This window comes from Sceloporus occidentalis, unplaced genomic scaffold (genome assembly GCF_023333645.1).
Source record: "Sceloporus occidentalis isolate IW3139 unplaced genomic scaffold, rSceOcc1.0.p SCAF_4, whole genome shotgun sequence".
Classification (NCBI taxonomy): domain Eukaryota; kingdom Metazoa; phylum Chordata; class Lepidosauria; order Squamata; family Phrynosomatidae; genus Sceloporus; species Sceloporus occidentalis.
Window position 1 is genome coordinate 15,521,127 of NW_028316984.1, and position 15,423 is coordinate 15,536,549.

The 15,423-nt window shown below is 40.4% G+C and overlaps 1 protein-coding gene across 4 annotated transcripts in view; it reads right to left on the minus strand.

Moving 5' to 3' along the window:
• SLX4IP (SLX4 interacting protein) overlaps positions 1-15,423 on the minus strand; it is a 105,397-nt gene that overhangs the window by 72,177 nt on the left and 17,797 nt on the right. For all 4 annotated transcript variants that reach the window (XR_016280842.1, XM_089519268.1, XM_089519266.1 and 1 more), the window contains exon 2: positions 14,387-14,440. Coding sequence is in view for 3 of the 4 variants with exons in the window: in XM_089519268.1 (XP_089375394.1) it covers positions 14,387-14,413 (27 nt within the window). In the remaining variant the exon portion in view is untranslated. The remainder of the gene's footprint in view (positions 1-14,386; positions 14,441-15,423) is intronic.

Below are 15,423 nucleotides of genomic sequence, written 5' to 3' on the forward strand. Positions count from 1 at the left end.
TTCTTACTCTCTCTGTTAATTCACGGCTAAATATACAAGATTGTCACAAAAGAAAAATGAATTAAGTGCAGAAAAAATATCAAACTTTTCTACGAAAACACCACATGACGAACAAACCAGAAACTCAGCCTGGTCTATATTTTGATCCAATATAAGAGATTTGCTGGTCAGACAAAAATTCCTTATGACCCAGCATTCTGCTTCCCAAGAGGCCATCCCACTGATAACAAGAAGGAGAGACTAGCCCATCCTTTACATATTTATGTTGCAAACCCCATTAAATTCAGTTAAGTATGTACCGTGGGCCTTGGTATTCACAGTGGTTTGGTTCCACATGGTTTGGTATCCACAGATACCAAAAACCATGGATGCTGTAATCAAGGAGCCCTGGTGGCGCAGTGGTTAAATGCCAGTACTGCAGCCACAATGTTGTAAATTCAATCCCAGGCAAAGCTGCACGGTCCATTCAACCTTCCATCCTTTCGTAAGTCGGTAAAATGAGTACCTAGCTTGTTGGGGGCAATTAGCTTATACATTGTAAACCGCTTATGGAATGTTAGTTCATTGATAAAGGGTATAGAAATGTACTTACTGTTACTATTGCTATAGTCAATATTTGGCATTGAAAATTACCTGGTTAACAAAGACCTGATCCAGACCAGCACTTTGCACCGGCCTAGACACATAGTAGGGTTGTCTGGGGGCAGAGCAACTGTATGCCCCGCAACCCTACTATGTGGTGGCGGAGGCGTAACAATGGCAGCGCCCCCCGTGCCAATGGTGCAATCACGGCGTCACTGCAGCGGCGCACAAAGAACCCAGAAATTCCGGGTTCTTTTTGTTCCGCAGTAGTGGCATGCTGTTTGGGGGCTGTGCCATCCCTGAGGAGCAAAAATGGGTGCTGGCACACCGCCGTTTCTTGGCAGTCTGTCCCGCACCAAAGTCTGGGCACCAGGAAGACATTCTTTCTGCAGTGTTTCCTACCTTCTCATCATAAACCCTCTGCAAAAATTAAACCCTTTCTTGACTCTGTTTCCCACCTTCTCAATTCCCATCAAAAAGCCTCTGTGAGAGGCAGCAAAAGGAATGGAGCAAGGAGGTGTATCAGAAGGAAAGGGTTTAAATTCTGGAAGAGGCATTCTTGTGAGAAAATGGGAAACAGAGTGAGGCAGAAGTGTAAATTCTGGAAGAGACTTCCTTGTGAGAAAGTGGAAAAGCAAGAGTTTAAATTCTGGCAGTGGTTTCCTTGTGAGAGGATAGGAAACAGAGTAAAACAGGGGTTTAAATTTTGGCAGTGGCTTTGTGATGTGAAGGTGGGAAAGAGGATGAGGAAGAGGTTTAGCTTCTTCACAAAGTTAAGGCTTTGTGGTGGGATTGACTTCCAGTGGGGGAGGGAGGCATAGGTTTGCCAGGGTCCAGATTCAGTCTCCATTATTGCCCTAGGACTGCTTCTCAGCCTGGCCATTGCAAGATAGATAGAGATAGAGAGAGAGAGAGAGAGAGAGAGAGAGAGAGAGAGAGAGAGAGAGGAATGTTTCTTCATTTCAATCCACAGTTGCTCAAATCCGTTGATACTGAACCCATGGATACCTAGAGCTCACTGTAGTCAAAGAATTGTGTAAAGGTTTATCCACGCAATGCTTTTATTGGTCAGTTGCCTCCCCAAGTCACAGGATTTTACAGGGCATCAGCCAAGCCCAGAAACTATAGTCTGTGTGTGTGATTCAGGCTGCCATTAGATAATATAAGCAGAACAGTTAGACATATTTAGTTTCTGTGTTAACCTTGTTAACAACCATGAAATAGAAGATTCTTGCCATTTGTCAGCTACATTTGTAAGCTATTATAATCTATTACAGTATGTACAACACACAGTATTGCATAAACATAAATACAGGAGGAAATGATGCAGTTAACTCCCCCCTTTGGTTTTTGTTGTTGCTGTTGGAAGTGATCTCCTGAATCCAACATAACAATATTTTAAACAGTAGTTTGGCCCAGCTTCTTTGCTGCTGGCAGGAGCATTCCCTGAACTGTGTTCTCTTTCTCAGGGGAATAGGAAGATAAGTCTCAAGCAATTTTCTACAATTCACCCCTCCCTCTGCAGCTCCTCAGTGTCATGCACTTCTCCCTACAATCCTCTGGTGGGGAGAAGGCTGACAAAGATTGCTGCCTCGTCTGCTTCATCAGAGGGATTTCTCAGCTTTATTAGAAGTCTCCCACCTTGTTTCGGTTGGAGCCTTTCTCTCCATGGGAGGAATTTTCTGCATCCAACCCACTGATCTTCCACCTATGTGTATATTGATTGTTCTAACCATTTTATTATTGTTGTTGTTAAATTTTTGTGTGACTGTTTAAAACATATTAATTTCACTTGCAGGAAAAATACATTACAGTGGGCAATTGGTATCATCAGGGGTTTGGTTCCAGGATCTCCTGTGGATGCCAAAATCCATGGATGTTCAAGTTCTATTATATACAGTGGCACAGTAAAATGATTCCTTTATATCAAGTGGCAAAATCAAGGTTTGCTTCTTGGAATTTCTATTTTTAAAAATATTTTCAAACTGTGGATGTTTGACTCCATGGAAAAATAATCTGTGGATATGAAGAGGGATGTATTTTTTTTTAACATCTCTCAGTGACATGCACTTTTCATGTGGGGTTTGCTCAGCCCAGCCCAAATTATACCAGCTGGTTGTCGGCAAAGTCTGGACTACTTTATTCGTCAGTTCAGGATGTCATGATCTTAACTTTTCTGTATATTTAGAAATTGTTCCTCTGAAGAGTATTGTTTTCCCTCTGCAAGCAAGGGCTTGCAGTTTCTTTTTCAGTCACATGTTATGGAAGAGGAAGACTCCTTCTCTTAGCCCACAGAACTATTCTGTAAGAAGCTTGGGGAACTCCCATTCCTGTTGTTGTAGCAACTGGAATATTGTCTTGGTTCACATGGATACTTCCTTACAGCAGAAAGGCGCAGGGCTGTCTGCAGCCAAAACATACCATCTTTCATTCTTCCATATAGTGAATCAGTTGAAGATTATATTGCATTTATCTTGGTTGTGACACAGGAAATATTGTCTCACGCTGTAACATGAAACTTTTTTTATTTGAAAGGGCCTTTTAAAATGGAATTTCTGCTGACAAATTGCTACTTACAGCTGAAATGGGAGAGATTTGCTAAGTGGGAAAATAGAAATGATTCCTTTAAATATTAAAAAATAACTGCAAAATAAAATACAAAATAAAAATACAAAAAGGAAACAAACTGCAGTAATAGAAAATTAAAAAAATAAAATACATAATACAATAATAAAAAACACAATAAAATATAAACTTTGTATCAAGCATCTTTTGTGCTTTGTTTGTAGAGTGGATTAAGGATATTGTAAATTAACCTTTGGATGATTTCTGAAGTTACCTCATGAATGCATACACATCAAAATAATTATGGCAAGGATGTTCACTTTGTGGTCTTAAAGACCAGTAACACTCCTTAAGTCTCCCCCAAATAGATAACATAGCCAAAGGTGGTGGCAGTGGTTGGGAGCTGGAAACCAGCAAAATCTGGGAGGTCAAAAGTTTCCTACCCTTGGGTTAGATAGAAAGCTTGTTCTTTCTGGGAATCATCCATCCATCAGGCAGGATATTCTCTGAAGATTCCAATTCTGATCTCACGTGAGCATATATGCATGTAAGATCTTTTCAGAAGTCATTATTTGTGTACCAGATGCCAGCCACATATGCTGGCAAAACGTCAGAAAGAAACTCTGCTAGAACATGGCCACATAGCCCAAAAACCCTACAAAAAACTATGGATGCCGGCCATGAAAGCCTTCGACTTTACAACTCGAAACTCGTTTTTGTGGGAAGTCATTTGATCATTCATATTTTAATCAAAGCCTATAATTTTAATCAGAGATCACAACAGCATCTTCATTAGTTAAGGAAGAGCTTCTTTGCTGAGAAGGAGGCAGTAGCATTTCCTCAAGGGGTGCTGTGGCAAAGAAAGACAAAACTACATCAGTAGCACAAAGCCATATTTTGACAACAGTGTTAAGGCCAAAATAGGCAGGCAAGTGTACCTACAAGCTATGAAACTGAGGCCGAGGGAAGAAATGCTAAATTATTTTGTTAATTGAGCATCTCTTCTAAGTGCACAGGCCTTTTAAAAAGTTGGTTCAGATTAATTATTTTATAAATCACAAATCACAGTACAATCTTTAAAAAGCGCAAGTGACAGAGTCAGTGCCAAAAATAGAGATTCTGACTTTAGTGCTCAGTTGTATGTATTTGCTCTTCAGTATCTTTTCCAGTTCTTTCATAGCTGCCCTTCTCATTCCTAGTCTTCTTCTTGTTTCTTGACTGCAGTCTCCATTCTGGTTAATGTTTGATTCTAGATATGGGAATTATTTAACTATTTCAATTTTCTCATTGTCTAGCCTGAATTTGTATTTCTTCTGTGGTCATTATTTTTGTTTTCTTTATGTTCAGCATCAGATCTGCTTTTGCAATTTCATATTTGACCTTCCTTATTAACTGTTCCAATTTCTGAATGTCTTCTGCTAACGTTATGGTGTCGTCTGAATATCTTAGGTTGTTAATGTTGTTTCCTCCTATATTTACTCCTCCTTTTCTGATTCTACTTCTGCTTTTCTTATGATGTTTTCAGCATATAAGTCAAACAAGTAAGGTGATAGGATGCAGCCTTGCCTGACCCCTTTGCCTGTTGGGAACTATTCTGTTTCCCCAATTTTTCTTCTGAACATGGCCTCTTGTCCTTGGTACAGATTCCTCATCAGGACTATCAGATGTAGTGGCATTCCATAGCTTTTCATAACCTATACAATAAAATGTTTTGCAGTAGTCTATAAAACACATGGTGATTCTTTTCTGGAAATCTTTGGTGTGCTCCATTAGCTACTGCATGTTTGCAATGTGTTCCCTAGAGCCCCCTTTTTTTCTGAATCCTGCTTGCATCTCTGGAATTTCTCTCTCCATGTATGGTTGGAGTCTATGCTGCAGAATTTTGAGCATTATTTTGCTTGCATGTGAGATTAGTGCTATTCTCCTATAGTTGCTGCAGTCTTTTGTATCTCCTTTCCTTTGGATTGATATGTATATTGAGCATTTCCAGTCTGTTGGCCACCGCTGTGTTGTCCATATTTGTTGGCATATTTCAGTTAGCACTAAAGTTGCATCTGTCTGTAGGCACTGTAGCAGTTCAACTGGGATATCATCTGTTCCCGGTGATTCCCCCCTCCCAATTTCCTTTATTGCAGATTTGACTTCACTTCTTAAAATTTGGGGTTCATCTTCATACGGCTCCTCATTCAAAATATCATATCTTCCCTTATCTCATTTATGTAACTCTTCTGTGTTTTGCTTCCAGTGTCTTTTTATTTCTTCCTGTTCCTGTATAATGTTCCTTTTTTCTTCATAGAGCATCTCTGCCTTTGGTTCAAACTTGGCTTTAATTTCTCAGATTTTTTGATAGAGGTCTGTCATTCTTCCCTTTTTGTTGATTTCTTCCATTTCTCTGCATTGATCATTGTAGTATTTCTCCTTATTCCTGCGTGTCAGACGTTGGACAGTTGTGTTCACAAAAGGTCAACATGGGTTTCAGAGAAAGAAGTCATGCCAGACAAATTTAATCTCTTTTTTTGATAAAATTACCAGCTTGGTAGATGAAGGGAATGCTGTGGATATAGTATATCTTGATTTGAGTAAGGCTTTTGACAAGGTTCTCCATGACATTCTTGCAAACAAGCTAGTGAATCGTGGGCTAGACAAGGTAACCGTTACATGGGTTTGTAATGGGTTGTCCGGCCGAACCCAAAGGGTGCTCAACAATGGCTCCTTTTCATCCTGGAGAGAAGTGACCAGTGTAGTTCCACAGGGTTCTGTCCTGGGCCCAGTGCTATTCAACATCTTTATCAGTGACTTGGATGACAGAATTGGGGGCATACTTATCAAATTTGCAGATGACACCAAATTAGGAGGAGTAGCTAATACTCCAGAGGACAAGATCAAAATTCAAAAAGACCTTAATAGATTAGAAAGCTGGGCCAAAGCTAACAAAATGAATTTCAACACAGAGAAATGTGCACTTAGAGTGGAAAAATGAAATGAACAAATATAGGATGGGGGACACCTGGCTGAATGAGACGTGTGAAAGGGATCTAGGAGTCCAAGTAGAGCACAAATTGAACATGACTCAACAGTGCGATGCAGCAGCTAACACGTCCAATGCAACTGTAGACTGCATCAATAGAGGTATAGTGTCTAGATCAAGGGAAGTAATAGTGCCACTCTATTCTGCTTTGGTCAGGCTCCACCTGGAATACTGTGTCCAGATCTGGGCACCACAATTTAAAAAGGATGTTGAGAAACTGGAGCATGTCCAAAGGAAAGTGACTAAAATGGTGAAGGGTTTGGAAACCATGCCCTATGAGGAATGCCTTAGGAGCTGGGGATGTTTAGCCTGGAGAAGAGAAGGTTAAAGGGTGATATGATAGCCCTGTTTAAATATTTGAAGGGATGTCATATTGAGGAGGGAGCAAGCTTGTTTTCTGCTGCTCCAGAGACTAGGACCCAGAGCAATGGATGCAAGCTCCAGGAAAAGAGATTCCTCCTCAACATCAGGAGGAACTTCCTGACAGTAAGGGCTGTTCGACAGTGGAACAAACTCCCTCAAAGTGTAGTGGAGTCTCCTTCCTTAGAGGTCTTTAACAGAAGCTGGATGGCTATCTGTCGGGGATGCTTTGATTTAGATTTTCTGCATGTCAGGGGGTTGGACTGGATGGCCCTTGTGGTCTCTTCCAACTCTATGATTCTAGGGCAGGATACAAACCGCCATATAGTACGTATTGTATACGTACTAGGGTTAGGAAGGGGCGGTGCTTCCGCACCCCCCTAACCCTAGTACGTATACAATACGTACAAGATGGCGGCGCCCCTTCCACAGGGGCGCCGCCATCTTTACGTACTGGACGCATAGCGTCCAGACGTGTCGCGGCGCTAATGACGTCACGAATGCGCCCTTGGCGCTTCGCGACATCATCAGTGCGCCACGGAAAGAAGCTCCGAAATGGAGCTTCTTTTTTGCTCCGCGTGGGAGCCACGCGGTTTGGCTGCTGCAGCTCCCGTGCGGAGCAAATGGCGCCGGCGGGGGAACGCCGCAAAGTGGCGGTTTGTATCCCGCCTATGATTCTGGCTTTGTTCCTATCTCCCTTTGCTTTTGCTTTTCTTCTTTCCTTTATTGTATGAAGTGTTTCATCTGTTATCCATTGTTTCTTATCTTTCTTGTTTGGCCACTGTTAGTGTTTGCTTGCATTCATCCTTATGTCTTTGACTTCTGTCCACAGTTCCTCAAGTTCCTGGTCGGTTATATTCAATAGTTCAAATCTGTTTCTTACATTGTCCTTGAATTCATCTGAAATGTTATTCAGGGCATATTTTGATATAATGATGGTTTTTGCTTTCTTCTTCAGCTTAACTGCCGTGACCTAAAATCTGCCCCAGGCTGGCACATAGCACCTGTCTGTACAAGGCTATGTTACACTACCCACTATAACTGGTCCTAGTCTATGGGGCTGTAACCATCATCTGCACTACATATAATTCTTGTATTTTACACAATTGCTATATGTGGAATGATACAGCCTATCTATATTATATCTACTTCATTAAGCAAATCAATATGGATTAGCTAAAATACTATAGCTAATCCATATTGATTTGCTATAGTATTTTAGTGGCAGGTTCATATTGAAAAGTCTGGCATGGAAAATATTCAGAAATGAAACAGCAGTGCTCCCAATGCCAATAATATTGAAATTTCAGAGGGTTATACTGCTTTTCAGATCAACTGGGCTCACATCCAACTAAGTGACTCGAGGGCTGCTTTGCAACATACATCTACTTGCATCACATTGTACTGTACATTATTGCAACACATTATAGTTCTTTGTTCAAGAAGCAACCAAAACACATGGATTTAGAATGAAACAGTCCCCCATAACACATCAAAAGATTAGTAAAACAACCCTCATTTAAGCCACTATTAATTTTCAACCAGATAATTTCAGGTTAAAACCCCAAAATGGATCAACTACTCCCTCTAATGAAAATATTGCATTATTGCAACAGGAAAATATTGTGAAATCCTCTGAGAGACAGCTAATAAGATCCATGTGCTTCAGTGAAGCAAAGCTATTAAGACTGTAGGTGTTCTTCTCTTCCTAAATTACATTTGAAGCCACTGAGATGTAAACAGATGAGCAGATGAATTTTCCAGAGTCTCACAAACAGTTCTTAGTGAAAACATTTCCAATAATATATTACAGAGCAGAAACTGCAATCTGCATAGAAAACAAAAATCTGTACTTCAGTTTGATATCAAACACACATTACCATACAAACTGGCACTGATTTATAATCTGAAATCTATTGCAATGAACAGACTTATACACCCACGTTCCCTCTACTGTTTTGGCAACCATAAAATATTAAGACAGGCATTCTTAGTAAACAGTTTTTGGAAGTGAAATATAGTCACTTCAAAAGGAGAAAAGAACGAACATTTTTTTCAGGGGGGGAATATAGAGCTGTAGATGTGTATGCACAAAAAACATTGGCTTCCTCAATTAAGTAACAGAATAAAATCTGAATGGTTGGGATCTGTGATCTGAATAAATATTAATGAAAAACAGTGATATCCTAGGGATCTCTATTCAGAAGTAAATCCCACTGTACTGAAAGGGATTTGCTCCCTCATATGAGAATTCAGGACTGCAACCATATTGAATGAAGCTCACATCACTCAGTCAAAGATACTTAAAGATATCACAGAGAGCTTGGGCTAATAGATGATAAAAGAATATAAATGAATAAATAATGCAGCAATGGATCAGTTCTAATTCTTCCTCTTCCAAAAAGAAGCCAAACAAAGTACACCGCCCTCTGGATTTGTTTTCATTAAATGAACAGTGGAAGAACAATTTTTTAAAACAAGTCTTTCTTGTTCTGAAGAAATCCTGCTGAGAGAATACTTACTTGTGTGGTAGGAAGCAGCACTCTAGAAGAAGCTGCTATATTGTCACTGTCAAAGTGAACTGCCAAAATAAATGAGGAGGTGGAAAACAAATGCCTGAATTTCTATATTGTACCCTGAGTCCACACAAGACGGCTGATCAACAACCATAACTATTTCTGGAGTCCCAATACAGTATGGAAACTTGATCCATGTATTGACTTTGGCAGCTACATGTCTCTGAAGGACACCAGGAGGACTCTCACTGTCAGGCTAACAGCCCTTCTTAAACTGTTCCTCTGTTCACATGAGATGAGTTTATTGTTTACAAGTCAGCGGTCTCCAGACCACAATGTGTTTGGAAGTCAATGGTAAACTTCATTGTGCTCTGCTGGGGATCTAAAAAGGCAGCAGCAGCCTCTACTCAACACATTCCTGGTGAAAATTAAATGCAGTAGCCCATGAACAATGCCGAATGTTGACAGCAGATCACTGGACTGTCATGCCTTCCATCAAGAACGATGGTGAAAGCTCATAGCTTCAATACCATTAGCCAGGGTGCTGTAAGAATATTTCTTCTTGTTAAGATAACATATATTTTGAAACATCTGTTCTCTTAAAACTGTTAAATGAATTACTACACACACACACAGAGAGAGAGAGAGAGAGAGAGAGAGAGAGACCCCAATATACTAAAAGCCACCAGCACCACCTGGGGCATAGAACAGAGGCAGGACTCTGCCAGGATTGTTCAGACACTGAAATATAGGTGATTACAAACATGAAATTGATTTTTACACCTTCTGGTTGGCCTAATATAAATATCATCAATATAGACTTTGGATGTTTAAAATAGGGGCAGAAAGTCTTTCAGAAACTTCACAGAAGGAACTTTCAACAATCAATTTGTGTGGATGAGCTCTCCTTTATCCACTTTCTAGCATCCTGAATAGTTAAAGAGCTATCCAAGATTTTCAAGGAATGAACTAGAGATATAGTAATGTGTATTGCTATCTGGCTCAAAGTCCAAAACCAGGGTGTGGAAAGTGTAATGGTTGGTTCAAAACATTTTGGTTCCTGAAATGAAGCAACTTATGGTGCCCTCAATGCGGTCAAGCATGTATTTCACATTGCTAGCTATGTTATTTTTGAATTATGAAGCAGAAATTCCCACAACTACTTCTTTCCATTCCTGGCAGAATAACTAGACTACTAACAATTTGTTGGCTTTTCATGACACCCAAAATCGGCTATTTGATATGGCTATGTAATAGTAGGATGGGCTCAGGAAGACACCATATATATTATGCTGTATGCACAGCACAGGTTGATAGCAATAGCAATAGCAAGTACTGTACATTTCTATACCACTTATCAGTGCACTTAAGGACTCCCTAAGCGGTTTACAAAGTGCATGGTTTCTCTGGAGGAAATTAAGCTACCTTCAGACTTTGGATGCCTAGTTCATAGTTCTGGTGAACCACACTGTCAGCCACAAAAATCATGTTGCAGTGAACTATGGTTAATATCCAAGACATGGGAAGACACCTGGGTGACTCCCATATGTCTTTGATTATACGTAACTCTCATAAGCGCCAACCAGTATACCCAATGGTAAGGAACTGTAGTCCTAAACATCTGAAGGACCCAGTTGCCTCTCTCTGCAATTCTCATAGCCCATTGTCTTCCTGCTCCCCAAACAATCATGGCTACTCTTTGGAAATGCAATAAACAAAAAAAGAAACCAATAATGAATAAGCATATACTAGACAACTTTGGTGGACCCAGGTCCCGATTTTCCTCTCTATGATCCACAAAGATTGCCAAAAATGCAATTTTTGGTACATGGGTGGCCAGGTGCCCATTGTCACCGAGAACCTGCCCGGACCTTATCTGACACTGAACACTGGACAAATCACACCCATATACGGCTGGAGGGTGGAAGGAACAAGGAAGCAAGAGAAATTGGGAAGAGATCGGCGGATAAAGGGGGAAAGGGCAGAGCAATCAGTGAGAGTGAGAGAGTTAAAAAGGGATGAGATGTGGAAGAAGCAGGTGGAAGGTCAGAGAAAGAGGGGCCAGACAGAGACGAGGGAGAGGCAGTTGAGGAGGAACTAGGGGTAAGGCAGGAATGCAGCCAAGGGGAATGGGAAGCAGTCACAATAAGGGAAAAGAGTAGGTTAGTGAAGGAGTATGGAAGGGAAGCCCTGAAGGGCCACTGCCTCAGACACCCTATGACTGATCCTCTTGAGTAAGATCTGCCATGGGTGGAACAAACCATGGATGTCCCAAATGACAGTACCAATGGGTCCCTCCTATATCTCCAGATGTCAGATTTCTAGAAACTGAAGGGCCCTGACATGCTAGGCCCCTGGGGGAATGAGAAGGTAGAGTGGGAGCCTCTAGAAAAGGTTAAAGCCCAGGGTTGGAGTGTCTGAGGAAAAGTGAAATGGGGAACAGGGGAAACTCTTATAAGTTATGTGTGTAATGTGTTGTCTTTGGTCACTATCTTCTTTATCCCCCTCCCCCTCTGCCCAGAAGAAAGTTATTCTGGACATTAATAAATTACTTGGTAATAGTAAATTGGAACCACGTGCTTGCAGTGGTCAACATGGAAACTGGTGGAAGGAGATGAACCAGCCTCCCATGAGCACACTCACAAAGTTACTCAATTAAAAGTTGAATTGCTGCTCTAGGACGCTTCAAAAAGGAGCACTACACCCTGTTTTTGGCCACATAACAGTGTGATCTGGAAGAACCCAGGGAGAGACACATGCAGCCCAAGGTCTACACTTTGCTCAACCCTGTAATGACATTTGAAATATCATCTGGAACAATGGATGCAAGCTACAGGAAAAGAGATTCCACCTCAACATTAGGAAGAACTTCCTGACAGTAAGGGCTGTCCAACAGTGGAACAAACTCCCTCGGAGTGTAGTGGAATCTCCCTCCTTGGATGTCTTTAAGCAGAGGCTGGATGGCCATCTGTCAGGGATGCACTGATTTGGATTTCCTGCATGGCAGGGGGTTGGACTGGATGGCCCTTGTGGTCTCTTCCAACTCTATTGTTCTATGATTCTATTATTCTAACGGCTCCTCAATCAGCAAAATGCAATCATAGTTCAGTTGTTTACATCCACTCCTACTCCCTGTGACTAAATGGAAAGATACAGTTTTTATGAAATATTCAAAATATGTGTTTCTCAAGTGTTTTGAAACCCTGATGGGGAGAATCCTAGATTGATGAGACTCTTCACAATTGAGAACTTATTCTATTCAAAATTCACAATTTTTTTTGCCACTGAAAAAAACATTTTCTGAAGAGAAAATAATACTTCTGCGCCTAGTAGAAAACACTGTATAGAAAACACATAGTACAAAACACTGCTCTGTGTAGAAAACACTGTTTCACATAAAAGCAAATCTATTTTCTGAGTAAAAATTCCTTTTGCAGATTATGTACAGAATTAGACCCAAACTGCAAATAGTCTTCGAAAGAGTTTTCAGTTTTCAAAGATGTTCTTGGAGCTGGAAGAAATTGCTAATATTATTTGTTGCTTCCTTCAAGAATGAAATCAGTGAAGAATGACACCCTTAATTGTCACTTAAGAACATTTAAGATTTAAGATGAACACCTTTAATGAAAGGAGGCTGAAATCACTGGAATTATTTTCAACTGCAAAGTTTCAGCTTTGCAAGTCAAAATCCTAATACTTTCATATTAGTCGCAAAATACCAGGTGGAAAAAGAGAAGAGAAGCAGTGACAAGGACAAAGCATTCTACACAGTCCACCCTCCCTATACGCAGGGGTCTGTTCTGGACCCCCCCCCCCCCCCGCATATGGGGAAAAGACCATATGCTCAAGCCCCATAGAAAATAATAGAGTGTATGCTTGCGGTGTGGGGGGGACAGTGCGGATATGCACCCTATTACTACTTCTAGGGCTTGCCTTCTGCGTAAGCGCAAAGCTGCAGAAGGCAAGCCCACCTATGGGGAGAGCCAACTGTATATACACGGGGTATTGAATGCCTTCTACACATGTTCTGTCCTCCTCTTAAACTAAGGACAACAGGTTTTTAATGACCTCGAGTCTACTCTGCCCTAGTCTACCTGTTCAGCAGCACTAATTATTTCGCATTGTGTAAATTTATAGTCACAGAAAATGATAGTATGAACACCACTAGTCTGTTCCTTGAGACAGCTTAGCTATGATGTTCATGGAAAGCATAAATAAAAGCCTTAAGTTTCAACTCTGATAGTCCAACAAATGGGTTAAGATAATAATATCTGCTATCCTATAAAAGGTGTAAGCGAGAAAATGAAAGATTCCATACAACCATTAGTAAAGCAATAGAGACTGACCACCCAAGAATATAATCACTCCCAAGACAACATTATGTGTTATCTAATATAAGATTTTCATAGTTGATATGTAGGAATTATAAGAGAACAAAGTTGTAATGAATACTAAAGTTATTATTCATAGCATTTTTAAAAAACATAAAATAAATGAAATAATAATAATAATAATAATAATAATAATAAAAATTTATTTGTATCCCACCCCTCTGAGAACAATCGGGGTGGCTAACAAAGTTAAAAATACAAAACATAAAATCCCTGGTACCCTCCCCTCCTTAAAAAAGTATTAATTTCAATGCAATATTTAAAAAACAGAACAAATTATGATATGAGCCAAAGAAATGAAACTGGGTAGGATCCAAAGGAGCTCTCCTACATGTAGAAAGCATCTTCAGCTCAAGAAAGGCACTTCTGTACTTTATGCAAGTGTTGGTGTGTATACGTGCTTTCAAATTGCCTGCTGACTTATGGCAACCCCATTAATTTCATAGGATTTTCTTAGGCAAGGAATACCATGTACACTAGCCACGCCATTAAGAAGCAGAGAGCCAATTACACAGCAAACTATAGCACTGTATGTGTTCTTCAGTAAGTGATTTGTGGAACAGCTCTTCTGGCTATTTACCTTTTGCTCACGTTCTTAGGATCCAACCCGTTAATATCTTTCATCAAGATCTGATGGCACAGTCAGTATGCGGCCTTTCCTCTCTCATCAATCACAAAGATATGGTTTGTTTTTCATGGTGATAAGTATCACTGCTTTACACACCCTTCCTCAATTTACAGAATATACCACCTTAAGGCACAAAATTTGCTTGTGCTGTGCACAGGAACAGTGGCTGGACTGATGCCACAGCTGGACGGATGCCATCGCCTGCCATGCTAATCTGCCACTGAACTGGAATAAGTTAGGATCTTAAGGCTTCAATGGCGGAAAAGTTTACTAAGCCAATAATCAGTTGCTATTCATGTTCGGAAGAGCAGCTTACCTTAATAACCAATTTGTGTGATGTCATGACAGGCTCTTCAATTTCACAGGGTGCCTGGAAGGTAAATAAAGGAAGAGTCACATTAGGGAAGAGGCAATGAATATTGACACTAAAGTCTTAAGTGTCAGAATGCTCACAACAGATAGAGATGGAGAGGCTTTTGGTACATATATGTGTACAGCATCTGGTTTCTTTTTACTTGGTAACTCAGTTGCAGAGAGTGGCAACAAACTCCCAATATTCCCCCGCCTGACTCTGACCCTGTGTGTTTTGTGTGATGACCATGATGGCTGGTTGATTCTGGGAAAAGTTATTTTCCTAAGCTGTGTCCAACTGGCAGTCAAATTGGACTAGACAAGGGAGACCAATCAAGTGCCTATCTCTGTGGTGTGTGTGTTTTACTTTATACTGCAGCCACAAACAGTTGTTAATCTAATTGGCCCAACAATGTAAACTAGGGCAGGGCCTTTCTGGTGTTGAACTTCCTCCCAAGGGAATATGCATTTGACTTAATCAATGCTGGCTTTTAAGTGGGCCACAAAACCTATTCTACTTTAATTTGTGTTTAACTAAGTATTCAATAGTTTTTCTGCTGCTTTTACATTCTGTTCCAATGTCATAATTAGTTTTAGATGAACACTGGTATGGACAATTACCATAAGTGTTTTAAGCTGTTGCATTTTATTTTAAATATCATACAGTATTATAATATTATGTATACTATTCTTCCATGGGAGGGCTTTGCTCTGAAAGAAAGCCTAGAAATAGTTTCAGAAAAATAATTGGAGAGAAAGAGTTATTTTTTTCTCTATCCCGGTGGGCTGTGTTTCTGATCAAAATCTCCATCACCCCAACCCCCAGCCACTGCTTTCCCACCTGCTGGAAAGGGAAGCAGATTGAGGGAAGGCAAATGTAAACATCTCATCTCAGAGATACCATGATTAAATTTGGAGCCCCCCTGCTGTGCAGTAAAGCAAAAATAAAACACCAGTAGATAGTTCCAAGTTTTTCATGTGCTGCCTAGTTTGAATCTGAGC